Source organism: Lepus europaeus, chromosome 5 (genome assembly GCF_033115175.1).
Source record: "Lepus europaeus isolate LE1 chromosome 5, mLepTim1.pri, whole genome shotgun sequence".
NCBI classification, from domain to species: domain Eukaryota; kingdom Metazoa; phylum Chordata; class Mammalia; order Lagomorpha; family Leporidae; genus Lepus; species Lepus europaeus.
Window position 1 is genome coordinate 141,185,045 of NC_084831.1, and position 15,810 is coordinate 141,200,854.

At 37.8% G+C, this 15,810-nt stretch overlaps 1 protein-coding gene across 1 annotated transcript in view; it reads right to left on the reverse strand.

Moving 5' to 3' along the window:
• KMT2C (lysine methyltransferase 2C) overlaps window positions 1-15,810 on the reverse strand; it is a 288,648-nt gene that overhangs the window by 127,091 nt on the left and 145,747 nt on the right. Inside the window, 2 exon segments of the mRNA XM_062192886.1 lie at window positions 6,407-6,521; window positions 8,981-9,152. Of these exon segments, the coding sequence (XP_062048870.1) occupies window positions 6,407-6,521; window positions 8,981-9,152 (287 nt within the window).

The following is a 15,810-nucleotide window of genomic DNA, read 5'->3' on the forward strand; positions in this document are numbered from 1 at the left end:
TGCTCCACTTAAAGACTCAGCTCCCTACTAATGTCCTGAGAAAAGCAGTGGAGGATGACCCAAGTGTTTAGGCACCTGCCACCCACGTAGGAGACTCAAATGGAGCCCCTGATGCAGCAATTAGGCCACAGCTTGGGTACCGTATCAGTGTGCATGGGTTGGAGACCCCGCTCTGCTTCTGATTGCAGCTTCCTGCTAATGCACAATCAGGGAGGGCACCAGGTGTTGTAGCAAGTACTGGGTCCCTGCTTCCCAAGCAGGGGCCCCTGGATTGGGTTCTGGGCTCCCGGCATTGGCCTGGCCCAGCCCTGGCTGTTGGTAGACATTTGGGGAATGAACCAACAGAGAGAAGATACCGCTCTCACAACCATTCACATAATAATAATAATTTTTAACTCCATAATGATTATTTAGGTACTTGCTTTTCATAGGTATCATTCATTAAATCAATGTCCCTGTGAGATAAATATTAACATTTTATACAATGATTTAGGGAAGTCAAATAACTTGCAAAAATAATATACTTACTAACTTAAAAAAACAGAATTTGACTCAACAGCATTAAGTTTTTAACCACTATAATACAGTGCTTTCACAGAACAGAATAAAATAATTAAGTACCCACTACTGGTCTCAGCAATATTATATATAATTCTGACACTTGAAAGAGAATGACAGATTGTATCAAAGAAAGCAAAGTGATGGAAGAATGACAGCTAGAATTGTGTAGAAATTTTCCAAGATAATGAAAAACAAAGAAGATAATGAATTAAGAGCATAAAACAAAAAGTATTCAGTTGTTAGTGGATACTAAAAAATGTAAAGAAAATAGCTTTTTTAAAGAAAGTCAAGTTAAACAAAACAATAAAACATTTCTCCAGACTTTTAAACTGGCCTGCCTGGAGACTGAAGGTGGTCCCAACATATTGCTGGCAAAACTAATTAACATAGAAACACTAACATATATATCCTAGATGCAAATCCAAAGAATTAACAATCACAAAGATAAGACAGCTTTAATTTAAAGAATAGGACTAGTGTGATGTAAAATAAAATGTTTCTCCCATAATATTATGAATTAAAACTGTGAAAAAGTGTTTCTAAAGTATAAGAAAGAAAAGGTTTCATACAGAACATATTATCAACCCACATCCTTGTGTTTATCTGAAGGAACAGTCTCTTTCAGACAGGTAGGATTTCAGGAAACCGGCAACTTCTTTTTTTTTTTTTTTTTAAACAGCATAGGCAAGACTTGTAAAAAACTGAGGGTTAAGTGGAATTAGATTTAACAGAGGAAATATATGCTTGCCAATGAAAAAGTGAGGAAGGTTATAACCCAGGTTAATTTAATCCAAAGGAAAAGGCAAAAGAAAAAAATGTATTTCAGCACGGAGCGCAAAAAGAGAAAATTTATACTTCCAATATTTATTACCATTAACATTCTTAAAATAACTCTTAGCTGAAAACCAAAAACCAAAAAATTATAGGATGCAAACAAAAATGAAAAATAAAGAATTTTGTCTTAAAGCAGCCAAGCATCTTAATTACAACCACCAATCCAAATTAACTCTGTACTGAACCTTTTAAAAGATACATTTAAAACACAGAGAAGGAATCAAAAAGGTAACAGTCACCTGGTAAAATAACAATCACTGTGGCTATATTGTCAAGGAAAGCAAAATAGCTGATCCAAAAATGGCGGGGGTGGGGGATGCTGCAACAATCAAATGCTGTACTAATAAAAAGTTCACTGTATTAATACTGGCCCAAAATTATTCGGTAAACAAACACAAAATATTGTTTTATGGGGTGTTTTGTTTGAAAGTAAAATACAAGGAAAAATCAACAGTAACAACTACAGTGCTCAACACTATCAATGTCGCACCAACTCATCACTAAATAACGTACAAGTATTTCATCTAACAACGAAACTCATAAAAACACATGCTACACACTTTAAAAGTTCTCTATTATCAAAATTTTTTTCAGAAAACTTTCACTGATTCACATTTCTGATTAAATGCAATTAAAGTAGAAATTAAACACTTCCCCAACCAAGACAAAGAAAGATAAGTATGAAAATAAGATATATGAAATAAGATATATACATACATCAAATTTAGGTGCAGCCATATATATAGAATACCCCTTTTTCCTAAGGAAAGAAAACTAGGAATTAAACCTCATGTTTTGAAAAAATAAAAAGGAGTGAGGATGAAAGTACAAATTTACCAATTTGTCAAACAGCAGAATTTTTTTTTTCCTTTGCCAGATAATCCACAAGGAATGGATAACCCCATCATCTAGCCAAGAGAAGGAACTGGAACAACTTGAAAAAGCAAGCCTTCTTCAATCTTCAGGCCCCACCTCCCAGGCTGCCACACCTGACTGAGGTTACCCAGAGGCTGTTTATTCCAATTGAGATGGTACCTCCCCTCATAGCCCCACCACTCTGGAGGCTGCCTAATAGAACTCTCTGAGAACTGCCTTAAAATCCGCACCTGCAGCTCCCAGTTCCAGGTGTTAGTCCTCACTGTGAGCAGGACTCAGGTGCAGGTTCCTCCACCTAGCCTCCCACACCCTCCTTTCCAGCACCTGTGGAAGGCACACAGCTTGCCTTTCCAGGCCCTAGGCCTCCTCCTTTGAAAAGACATTTTTAAAAGCAATTCCAAGGAGGGCAATAGAGGTCCTGCCCCAGACAGCACAGGGCCTCCCCTGCCTACAGGATACATTGGCCTTTAAAGCTACAGGGGTAGCTCTGGTCAGGGCTATGCGTCGGGGGTAGCTTCCCTTCAGTATGGGGACTCCAGCAGCCAGAGAAACCTAGGCCTGGAAGGCGCCAGCAGCCCCGCCTGGGCTCTGCCTCCAGCCACCATCTCCACCTCCCCACAACACCCACATGCCCTTCTGAATGCCACACCCTGGGGGTGGGGTTCGGCAGAAGGAGAAACTGAGGGCCAGAGCAGATGCTCCAGGAGAAGGTTTCTGTGCCAATCAAGCAAGAGTACAAGGTTGCAATGAGACCACAGACCTTAACAGCTATGTTTCCCAAGAACTTGACATTTTTCCTAGAAATGCAAATCTAAAAAGTTAAAACAGAACTTAACTGATCTTAAAGGGTACTACAAGGCCCGTATTATCAAAGTCCCAAGTTCTGCCAAAGATGCAAGAAATGCAAGATTTTTAAATATTATATAAAAAAGAATGGATGGCAGAAATATGCACAATAGCAGTGTCATAATTCACACAGCAAGCACAGGACTCTATCTTTGTACATATCAACTGAGAAGAGTTACATTGAACACAGTACATCAGAAATTATAATGAGGAACCTCTGTTTTATATTCTAGAAACAACTGGATTATCCCATTTCTTACAGATTTCAGTTATGCTACAATGGCCAACCTGGAAAGAAGAAGGTCTAGAGTCAAGTGTAATTTCAATAAATCTAATGTTCAAGGACTACTTGCTGATTAACCTAAAACAGTAAACAAACTTGGCATTATCAATGCTGTGAAGAGTTCCATGGGTTACCAGTTAGGTAAGGTGCAAGCTTATTCCTGAGGGCTGCCTTTAACAACACTTGGTTCCATCAAGTGTTTTATTGGAGGGAGCCCAAAAATGTTCCCTTGACTGTGGTGATAAACTGGTACTTGCTGGTCGGACAAGAATCTGTATTCCCACCTTCCTGGTTGGCTGTTATCCCCTACCTTCACAGACCAATCAAAAGTATAAACTTCCATGACCCCTTGTGCCCTGCCATGGGACTCAGTTTTGATCCTTTAAACTAGCCAAAAAAGATCAAGACACATTATGGGGGACCACTTTGTGTGCTTGGGCAACTCCTCCCTTGGAACCCCCCTTCTGACTACAGCTTCAGTAGCTCCTTGCTTTCAATAAAACTTCTGCTTTGCTCATTCTCATTGTCACCATGGACAATGAACTTAAAGATCTCTGTTTGTTTGCAAGAGAGAGAGAGATCTTCCAACTCCCAGTTGGCCTTCTGCTGTCTTACAGGAGCATCAGCATGGACTTGGATTGGAAATGGATCAGCCAGGACTCAAACTGGTCCTCCAACATGGGATGCCATGGTCACAAACAGCTTAACCAACCACACCACAACACCAGCAACTAGCAATACTGACTTTTGAAAAATAACTTGTATTATTAAAGCCAGTCTGTTTGTCAATAGTATTAAAGAGAAAGAAAAGGCCTAAAACAAATCTTGGCATTGTAGTTTTAAATTAATTTGTTATATTAAATTAATAATTTTTTCACTTCATTGTATTGATAAATTATATTCAGCTTTATTTTAAAAACAATTAAGAGTCTAACATAATGAACATGGAGGAAGAAGGAGTAATGGCATGCTGATCTGGAATCCTGAGTCTTCTAAGGATCTACAACTTCATAGAAAAATAAATAAATAAATCAAGAATATTTCTTTGGGTGGACATCTGGCATAGCAGCTATGATGCCACGTGGGACACCCACAATCCCACGCAGGACTTCCAGGGTTCAAGTTACAACTCTGCTCCCAGTTCTAGTTTCCTGATAATGCGCAGCCTAAAACACCTGGTGATGGCTCAAGTAACTAGGTCCCTGCTGCAGTGTGGAAGACTCAGGTTGTATTCAGCCTCCTAGTTTCAGCAAGGCCCAGCCCCAGTTGTTGCAAACATCTGGGGAATGAACCTATGGATGGAAGTCTCTACCTCCAACTCCTGGCCTTACAAATAAAATGAAAATAAATAAATAAAATTTTAAGCAAAAATTTACAGGGTATTTCAATTAATTTAGGAGGGAAAGCTCTTCTTATTCAACTAGGCATAGTACAATGAAACAGGGAGACAGCACAATCTACTGGAGTAAGAAACAGCCCTAAATTTAGTCTCTGTCCTGGGTCTTCATCTACCAGCTCTGTCTACAAAGGCAATAGTAAATGTTGTTTGTAACTCTTTTCTAAGAAAAAAAAAATTTAGTTTTACTGAGTCAGCTTAAAAGGAAAGCTAAACTTGAGCCATTCTTGCCTTCTATTTCCTCTTTAAGAATTTTAAATACTTCATGCTTCTTTGAATAAATATTCCAAACTCCATTGTTGCTTACCTGGTACTACACAAAATCTGCCCCTCATTGAGAGGGTTGTCAATCAATCTACAGGGTCTACAGATAATGCCAGAGCCTTAGGAAACTTAAAATTATCATCATGTAACCCTTCAGGGTCATAAAGATATAGATACAAAAGTAGACAGAAAAACAGAGAACTGTTAACTAATGAAATAACCAGAAAAAATTAAATGTAACCGAAATAGATCTTTAAAATGTCCCATCCAAGTAGAATGCCTGGTATTTTAAGCAATGAAAAAGTAAAAACCATCCATATCCTTTCCAAATTATAAAACCCAAGAGAAACTTCAGACACCATTTAAAAAAAAAAAACTAAAAAATACATAAGCCAATAATCTCTCATTTAAAACACAATGGAGGAAGAACCCAAAAGTCCAAAAGTATATTCACCATGATTCCAAATATTTAAAACAAGTGCACATATAAATCCATACTGACATAGATATCAGTGCACATAAAAAATATGACACCTAACAACCAAAATACAATGTTAACAACAATTTAGTAAACTTGAACAATTTACTAATTCAACAATTAGGCAAGGATTCCAAATAATTTTAAAATACATATCTGTATTTTAGTTTTCTCATAAGAAGATACCACCTATTTCAGAGAGTTTCTAGGAAGAATGATAAATAATTCAAAAACAATATCTAAGCCAGGAAGCATCATATATATTATTATTATATATTATATTAACTGTTAGTTAACAAGTTGATAGCATATTTTATAATAGCCCAAACTGTAAACAACTCAAATGGTACCAAGAGGTGGATTCAGTGAACTAACTGTAGTTCACTACTCAGTAATAAAAAGGAATTAATTACTACCGATACGCGCAACTATGCAGATGACTCTTAAAGTAAAATAATTGCAGGGCTTTTAAGAAGCCAGACTCGGGGGAAAAAAAAAAAAAGAGTATGTAATATACTTTATGACAGCATTGACATAAAATTCTGGAAAGTGACACTAATCTACAGTGACAGAAAACAGCTGCCTGGGAAGACCAGTCAGGATATAAACAGCCATGAAGGATGGATCCCCAGGGGACACCAGGAAATTTCAGAAGGTAGTGATTACGTTCATGGTATTGAAGATGATCGTAGTTTCATGGGTGTACACATGTGTCAAATTAGAGCCTCTAAATATGTGAAGTTAAATATATATCAGTCTTACGTCCATAAAGCTGTTTTGTAAAAAACTGATGAGTATAGATTTGAATAATTTGCTCTCTTTATAAAACATACAAAGGATAGTTTTCTTAAAAAAATAGACAACTTACTTTGCATTTCCAGCCATTGGTTGGTACTGATTTCATAACTGGTTGAAGACAAAAAGTATGATACCCTTTGTCACACGTATCACACACTAGCATCTTGCTATCTTCTCCCGATTGTCTAAAAAATAAGATAGCATTAATGATGCCTTATCCTTAAACTTATGTTTTGTAACATAAGTAATCATAAAAGAATTAGTCCTGGAAAATGCACACTCCATAAATACCTCAGAATCTGTTTTACTTCTAAACAGATTATCATACAGGTAACCCCCTAAACACTTAGTCCCTAAAGGATTATAGGCTCACCTATAGCAAACTTCTTTAGTAAATTTTAGGATTTCTGCAAAGGAGGAAGGGTTAAGACAAGATCATTGATCTCTGATTTTTTAAGAAATATTTATTTAATTAATTTATTTATTTGAAAGGCAGAGATTTATAGATAAGCAGAGGCAGACAGAGGGAGAGGGGGGTCTTCCATCCACTGCTGGTTCACTCCCCAGATGGCCACAAAGGCTGGAACTGCGCCAATCTGAAGCCAGGAGCCAGGAGCTTCTTCCGAGGCTCCCACATGGTGGCAGGGGCCCAAGGACCTGGGCCATCTTCTGCTTTCCCAGGCCATAGCAGAGAGCTGGATGGAAACAGGAGCAGGCAGGACTCAAACCAGCGCCTATATAGGATTTCAGCGCTGCAAGCAGTGGCTTTACCCGCTACATCACAGCACCAGCCCCTAATCTTTACTTTTTAAAGATTTGATAACCATTCTTTTTGGAGGAAGAAGTTTTAACTGCTAGGTGATACTGTGCAGAAAGGAATAATCTTGGCACAGTGAAGTGGAAATTTTTACAAAAAGAGGATCAAATTTGACGACAGATCTATGTTTCCATTCAAACTACTGTTCCTGAGCTATGTGACTCTTAAAAATGTGGACTTAAGCTCTCTGATTTTCAGGTATAAAACGGAAATAATAATCAAAGATTACTTGAATGCTAGCTCAAAAGCTGAAAATGTACATTAAGCAACGTTAAATAACATGAATTAAAAATAACAATTTTGGGGCCAGTGCTGTGGCATAGTGGACTAAGGTAGCAACAGCAACCCAAATGAGTGCCAGCTCTACTCCCAGCTGCTCCTCTTCCAAACCAGCTCTCTGCTATGGCCTGAGAAAGCAGTGAAAGATGGCCCAAGTGCTTGGCCCCCTGCAGCCACCAGCGAGACACGGAAGAAGCTCCTGGCTCCTGGCTTTGGATTGGCCATTTGGGAGTGAACCAGAGGATGGAAGACCTTTCTCTCTGTCTCTCTCTCTCTCTGTTCGTAACTCTACCTCTCAAATAAATAAATCAAATCTTTTTTAAAAAGAATAAAAATTTTGTCATAATTACAGTTGAAAACTTAAAGTATTTCTCTAAACACTATTTTGTTTCACAGCTTGGGCCCCTTCCCTACAGCATGATCTCTGTCTTGGATCTTGAATATTGATCACTCTCAGATACTAAAAGTTTAATTCAAGAGGAGACAGAAAGAAAAAAACGGGGAATGCAGGCATAGTTCAGAGAGTAACCTCTGAATAAAGTCTGGAAAAAAAAATAAAACAGGAAGATGGGCAAGTTGTCTTCCAGTTATTAATCAATTCAACAAGTTCCACACACAAAGTTGCATATTTTCTCTTCAGCTACATGAAAAGATCTTAGAGGACAAGCACTCTTTCATCAAGTTTTATTCCTTTCCAATAAACAGAGTGCAGAGATAAGGTATCAAACAAATGTTTACTGATAGTTCATCTAAGTTATACCAAAATATGAAGATAAACTGTCCTAGTTATTCCATGTAACTCCAAGATACAGACTGATCAAGGCAGTGCGGAGCATGATTCCCCTATTACAAAAATTCTCAACTTGTAAAGAACTTGTAGACTGCTGAAGGGCTAACACTCTCTAATTGTCAGGGTAATAAAATCACTGAGAGAGGGAGATCCCAGAAAAGATAATGATCTCTGTCTTGAAATGACCAAGGAATAGAATACAACAACTAGGAAAAGATAATTCCATTACAAGTGTTTAAAATCTGTTTTAGAATCATGGCGACTAGGATCTACTAAAGATAACTTGTCTTTCAGATAAATATGCAGAATTAATTAAAATAGTAATCATAGCAGATCATGTCCTTCCAAGCATGGAAACTCAAACACATCACTGATTTTGGGGCTCAATTTATACACATAGTTAGAGGTTTATTTTCCTATTAAATCTCCTCCACAGTACACTTTTTAAAAAGCTGCTTTATTTTTCTAATGCTTATTTAAAATTGTTAATATAATTCATTTAAAAATAGTTGGCAAATTGAAATGGAGTTTTTATGATTACAGATGAACGTATTAAAATTGGTTTTATTTAGATTTGTCCCAAAATAATATTAGTATTAATAAATATTTAATGGTTTATTTAAGGCATGATGAAATCAGTCTGAATGAACACAGCTGCAAAATGAACAATCTTTATCATATTATACAAACCTTTCAGCACTTAATAGGGTCTGTCTTAAACTCAACACATACACCGTTGACTTAAAATTAAAACTTACTTGCAGTTCTGGCACACTTTGCACTCAGGACATTGCCAACCTGCACGTTTTAATGGAGTAACCGCTATATCCAGGCACATTCCATGATAGTGCTGGCCACAAGTAGTACAAAAGAACTGATCTAAGAGGTCTCCAGGGCTGTCGCATACTGCACAGTTTGCATCTTCCTTTGCTATAATTAACAGTGAAACAATGAAATTGTTGTGTAAGAATTTGATCTTTTTCTGACTTTACAGCTTACAAATCACCTGAAGGGAATTTGCATGGTAAATGTTTCAGACATTTGCAGTTATCCACATTGAAGTGACATCCAATGAGAATGAGGTCTCAATAGAAACATAGTGTGTTTACTCCGCACTATTGATTAAATTAACAAAGATTTCGTTGTGTTTTTCTGTTATCATTTGTAGCTATATCTACTTGAGATGACAAGCAGTTTTAAATTTTACATTTTTAGTATCAATGATGATGCTGGGCATCAAGCTAATGCTCACTATATGCTTGCTGGAAAAAACAAAACAAGGACAAGATCAACTGAGAGGTGTTTTGCAGTGTAAAAATAAACATTGTAGTTGGATGTTAAATATAATTTGAAATATTTAATGAGCTCCATCAAGAGATAAAAGCAAGAAATGCTAACATTAATTAGTTAAGATAGTTCTTAGGCATAAACAGAAACTATGCAAATCAAATAAAGGATTAATACTGGAAAAAGTCTACATGAGAAAATGTTAAACATGAAAGCTACATATTTACATACAAATATAATACTTCATATACTAATTCTATACTTATGTATATTAAATTTAGTTGTAAAAGCATTAAAATCCATATACAATTAGGGATATCTATCCCTAAATATAGATTAAAAGGTACTTCTATTAGTTCTTTTAGCAACTTAAAATAATACAAGAGGGGCCGGTGCTGTGGCATAATAGGCTAAGCTTCTGCCTGCAGTGCCTGCATCCCATATGGGCTCCTTTACTAATTCCCATAATTTCCTCTGTGATTACATTAATTTTGATGTCACAAAATGCTAGCAGGAATCCCAAATCTGTATTACCAGCCCAACCCCAAACCCTTATTTTAAAGTCTTATGGCAATTCAAAAGCCAAATGTTTTAAAAACATTCAAACACAACAGATCTACAATAAAACATTTTTTAAAAACTAAACCTCCTTCTTCTTTTCTCAACAGAATGGGTAATGGCTTAAGTAGCACTGATGACATTAACTCCTCTCTGATCCAGCATATCTGACCAGACAACTCTTTATTTCAATACAACTTTCAATACAACATTCTTTGTTCTATTTTTATAGTGTAGTCTACACATTTTGTCTTAATAATCATAGTATTTTCTAAATAAAATCATCCCACTTATGATTCTAATCTCTTCTTAAATTATCTTCTACATAACCAAAGCAAACTCAAAAATGTAAATCTGATTGCTATTCTCTGCTTACATTAAAATTCCATTCTCTTTTGCCTAAAATTTTACAAGATGCTAATTTGCTAGAATGAAAAAAAAAAAAAACACACTAGCCACTATTTCTTGACCATAACAAGTCATCTGCTGTGTGTCACACAACATGCTATTCAATGTTTGTGTGCTTTTATACAATTCTGTTCTCACTGGTAGAATTTTGTGTCTTTTTTTGTGCTCCTAGCCAATTCAAAAAACCCTTCAAAACACTGTCCAAACATATTCTTTAAGTACATATTACCACACTAAAAATCTAAATTGTAAAATATTCCTTTTCCTAGTATGCACTGGATAAGCTTCTCTTATACATTCAATTAATTACAATATATGACACTATGAATGCCTGAAGGACGAAGATCTTACCACTTGCTATCTACAATTGTCCAGAATGAATCAAGTCTTACTAAATAATTTTAAATCTAGAACCTCCTTCTAAAATTACTTCAAAAGGGCTCCTTCATTGATACGCAATTAAAATAAATATTTAAAATTGGAAATATCATAAATTAGTTTATTTTTTACAGAAAGGACATAATAAGGTAAGCTGTTTTTCTTAATACTAAGAATGCCAGTATTCACCCCCTTCAAGCTATGTACATTTAAAATCTAACCCTGGCATTGTGAGGCAGAAGAATGACCCACTGGTTTGGGACAAGCCACTGCTTGAGACACTGGCAATCCATATCAAAGAGCCTGGTTTCAATACTGGCTATGCTGTGCTTCCAATACAACTTCCTGATAATGCCTGGGAGGCAGCAAATGATGGCCCCAAGTACTTGGGATCTTGCCACTCATATGGGAGAACCAGGTGCAGGTGGAGTTCCCTGATCCTGGATCTGACTTGCCCAGACTGGCTGTTACAGGCATTTGAAGGAGTGAACCAGTGAATGGACAATCTCTTACTCCCTAAATCCCATCACTCTGCCTTTCATATAAATAAACAGATCTTTAAAAAGTCCACAATAAAATATAATCCTGAATTTATGCCTACCCTGGAAACATTTAGACATTGGGGAAAATATTCAATTGGTTGTCATATACTTAGTTCGTTTTCTCTTAATTTTTTTTTTTTTTTTTTTTTTTTTTTTTTGGACAGGCAGAGTTAGACAGTGAGAGAGAGAGACAGAGAGAAAGGTCTTCCTTTTTTTCCCGTTGGTTCACCCCCCAAATGGCCGCTATGGCCGGCCAACCCGAAGCCAAGAGCCAGGTGCTTCCTCCTGGTCTCCCATGTGGGTGCAGGGCCCAAGCACTTGGGCCATCCTCCACTGCACTCCCGGGCCACAGCAGAGAGCTGGCCTGGAAGAGGAGTAACCAGGACAGAACCCGGCGTCTCGATCGGAACTAGAACCCGTGGAGCCAGCGCCGCAGGCGGAGGATTAGTGAGCCACAGCGCTGGCCTATAATTGTTCTTGAACAATGTCTAAAATGCTTCTGTGAAGCTTCCTAGGATTTGCTACTCTGATACTTCAACTGGCCAAGGTAGCTACTGCCTACAGGTGGCTATTAAGCAACTAAAATGTTAGTATAAACTAAAATGCACAGTAAATATAAAGTACACTCTGGATTCCCAAGACACAGTGTGAGCAAAAGGCAAGCATCTCAAAATTCTTATACTGATTACATTTTAAAATATTAATTTTGCATGTCAGATTAAAAAAATAACTAAAATTAATTTTAATTGTTTTCACTCCTTTTAACATTACCAGAAAATTAAAATTTCTTATCTTGCCTACATTATACACTTATTGCACATCAGTGCTCTATGTAATAATATCGACTCAGAACAAGACAACTCTGTATAATCATTGCAGAGGTCATCTTTCTTCTATGATAAGTTCTAGCAATTCCTTAATGGCAATCTTATACTGTTTGGTCACTATGGATCCATAGTAATAAATAAATTAGTCAAACAAAAAATATTCATATGGTATATCCCATCCATAAACAATTACATGATATGTTAAGCACTTTTCTGTTTCTGGTTCAAACAACCTCACCAATCACAGAGAAAGTGTAGAAATACTATAAGAGTCTTTTGGAAGTCATGTACGGGAAGATGGTACTGCTAGGTAGCTTTAATGTCATGATAAAAATAAGTAAGCAGGGACATACATTTGGTGTGTTGGTTAAGATGCCGTTAGGTATGCCTGCTCCCATTATCAAGTGCCTAGGTTCAAGTCCCAGCTCCACTCCCAATTCCAGCTTCCTGCTAATGTGTACTGTGGGAGGGAGCAGGTGATGACTCCAGTTGGGTCCCTGCCACCCAAGTGAGACCCCAGGGACTGAGTTTCCAGCTTCTGTCTTTTTTTTTTTTTTTTTTAAGATTTATTTATTTATTTGAAAGGAGAGTTACAAAGAGGCAGAGGCAGAGAGACAGAGTGAGAAAGGTCTTCCATTCGCTATTTTACTCCCCAAATGGCCACAATGGCCAGAGATAACCTGATCCGAAGCCAAGGAGCCTGGAGCTTCTTCCAGGTCCCCCACTTGGGTGCAGGGACTCAAGGACATTAGCCATTGTTCCTGGCTTTCCCAGGCACATTGACAGGGAGTTAGTTTGGAAGTGGAGCAGGAAACCGGTGACCACATGGGATGCCAGTACTGCAGGCAGCAGTTTAACTAGCTATGCCACAGCGGCAGCCCCTTAGCTCCTGTCTTTGATATGGCTCAACCAAACCTGTTGCAAGCATTTAGGGAGTGAAACAGTAAATGGGAGCTTTCTTACTCATGCCCTGTGTTTCAAATAAATAGATGAGTAATTTTTTATAAAATACAAAGCTCTATATATTTACTTAATATGTCTGCAAGTCACAGGGACATTGAAATTAAAGTAATAAACTAAGTGAATTTTGTATTTAAACAGCTGGAAAAGCAGAAGAGCTAGAGTAAGGCTAATGATCATTTATAAAATCCAGGTCTATCTAAATCCAAAGATCATGCTTTTATTATAGTCAATATTATTAATTCCAAAGTAAACTTCACTACTGATCCAAGAAAGTTAAGAAAATCTAAGAACATACAAACATAAAAAACAAAGTGCTACAGGAGGTAATGAAGAACCTGAATAAAGTAGAAAGAGCAAGGTTCTTCTGGAAGAAGGAGGTGAATAATCTCTGGAGGTCATTTCCCAAGTGACAGCTGTGAAAAGAGAAGGAATGGGTAGAGCAAAAGAAAAAAACACTGAGCTCAAATTGGAAGGTGGAACAGCTGCTCAGAAATGTCCAGACAGCACATAAGAATAAATGCAATGCACAGGTGAAGAGCAGCCAAAGTCAAACTGCGGTCATTCGGCATCAATTCAAGAACGAACGAATCAGCACAGCTTTCTGACGTCCATCAACATTGCAACACCTTCCCCTTGCCTCCACCTAATGTTCACTACTGGAAGGACACTGCTAGGTGGTTGCTGACCAAACAGAATCTCTAGAAAGAAAATCACGGATGTTATACAAAAGGCTGGCCCATATGGCTGGCAGGTAGAAAAGACAGAAAGGTCAGGAGGCCACAGAACTCAGGGTAGCAGAAAAGCAACAGGATTTAGTGTCAAGAGACACAAAAGACAACCAAGAAAACAGGCTGGAGTTAAAAATTTAACTTCAAATTTAATGTCAAGTAAAAGGAGTTCAAGCTAACTAATGAAAGTAAATATACTGAGGAAGTAGCAAATTCATATATATACAATTCTTATGTTTAATCCCTACAAATATATCTCACTGCAAACACAACAGAATCCAAACTGCTTCTGTTAATTACAAGGCCTACCTGATCTAGCCTTTGTTCACTTTGATGTTGTCTCTATCCACCCAGTGGACTGCCATGGTCCAGGTACAATGACTAGCTGTCAGTTCATGAATCATGTCAAGCTCATTTCTCAAGGCCTGTGTAGTAACTGTTCCTCTGCCTAGAATGTTTTTCCTCTGATCTTGCATGGCAAGTTCCTTGCTATTAAGCTTTCCTACATAGGAAGTATATATGGTTATATCTCACAGGATTACTGAGTGTAAAATTTCAGGCAAGGTTAGCATACTTCTGTATAACCATGAAAATAATGTTAGACTCATGACTAGTCCTTTAGCAAGGACAGAGAATCCTAACATTATTTTCTGATAGAAATCTTGGCACTGTTAACAGATAACCCTCCTTTTTTAAACATTTCTTTACACTAAAACCTATGGTTTTATTGGATGTTTGAGTTTTCACAGAAACATGTCAATCTTACTTACCTAACCAATTATCAGAGCACATTACTCTGTAACATGGTGTATAATCAATATATAATACTATTCTCACAATTTGAGCGTTTAATAAGACCTAAAGGGGCTGGCAGTAGTATATAAGGGCTTCCACCTGCGGCGCCAGCATTCCATATTGATGCCAGTTTGAGTCCCAGCTGCTCTTCTTCCCATCCAGCTCTCTGGCTAATGGCCTGGGAAAACAATGCAAGATGGCCCAAGTGCTTGGGCCCTTGCACCCACATGGGAGACTCGAAGAAGATCCTGGCTCCTGGCTTCAGATTGGCCTAGCTCCAGCCCTTGTGGCCATCTGGGGAGTAAACCAGTGGATGGAAGACCTTTCTCTCTGTCTGTCTCCCTCTCTCTCTGTCTGTAACTCTACAGCTCAAATACATAAATAAAATATTTTAATAGAAAAGAGATAAAATAATATTTTTGTAAAACAACTGAAATACAAATGGAAGAATGCTATATAATTGCAATTAGTCTTATTTAACTCTCATGACATTTATTGAAAATTGTTTCCATTTTAAAAACATAAAATGTTAAGTACCTTCTGCCATGACACACAATTACAACAGCAAGAAATATTTATGACTTAATTACGGCAGCAATGCATTAAATATGCAAGATCCTCTGACATCCTTAGAATATGGTCAGAAAGCTCCATAGTTAAATTATATTATTTAAAATCTCCAAGTAACAGAATTTATTTAATTGGGCTTTTTTTTTTTTTGACAGGCAGAGTGGATAGTGAGAGAGAGAGACAGAGAGAAAGGTCTTCCTTTTTGCTGTTGGTTCACCCTCCAATGGCCGCTGCGGCCGGCTCATTGCGCTGATCCGAAGCCAGGAGCCAGGTGCTTCTCCTGGTCTCCCATGTGGGTGCAGGGCCCAAGCACTTGGGCCATCCTCCACTGCCTTCCCGGGCCATAGCAGAGAGCTGGCCTGGAAGAGGGGCAACCGGGATAGAATCCGGTGCCCCAACCGGGACTAGAAGCCGGTGTGCCTGCGCCACAAGGCGGAGGATTAGCCTGTTAAGCCACGGCGCCGGCCTAATTGGGCTTCTATGGGCTGAGTTTACAGGTTTTGTCTCTATGCTAAAAGGAAACTACTTTGAG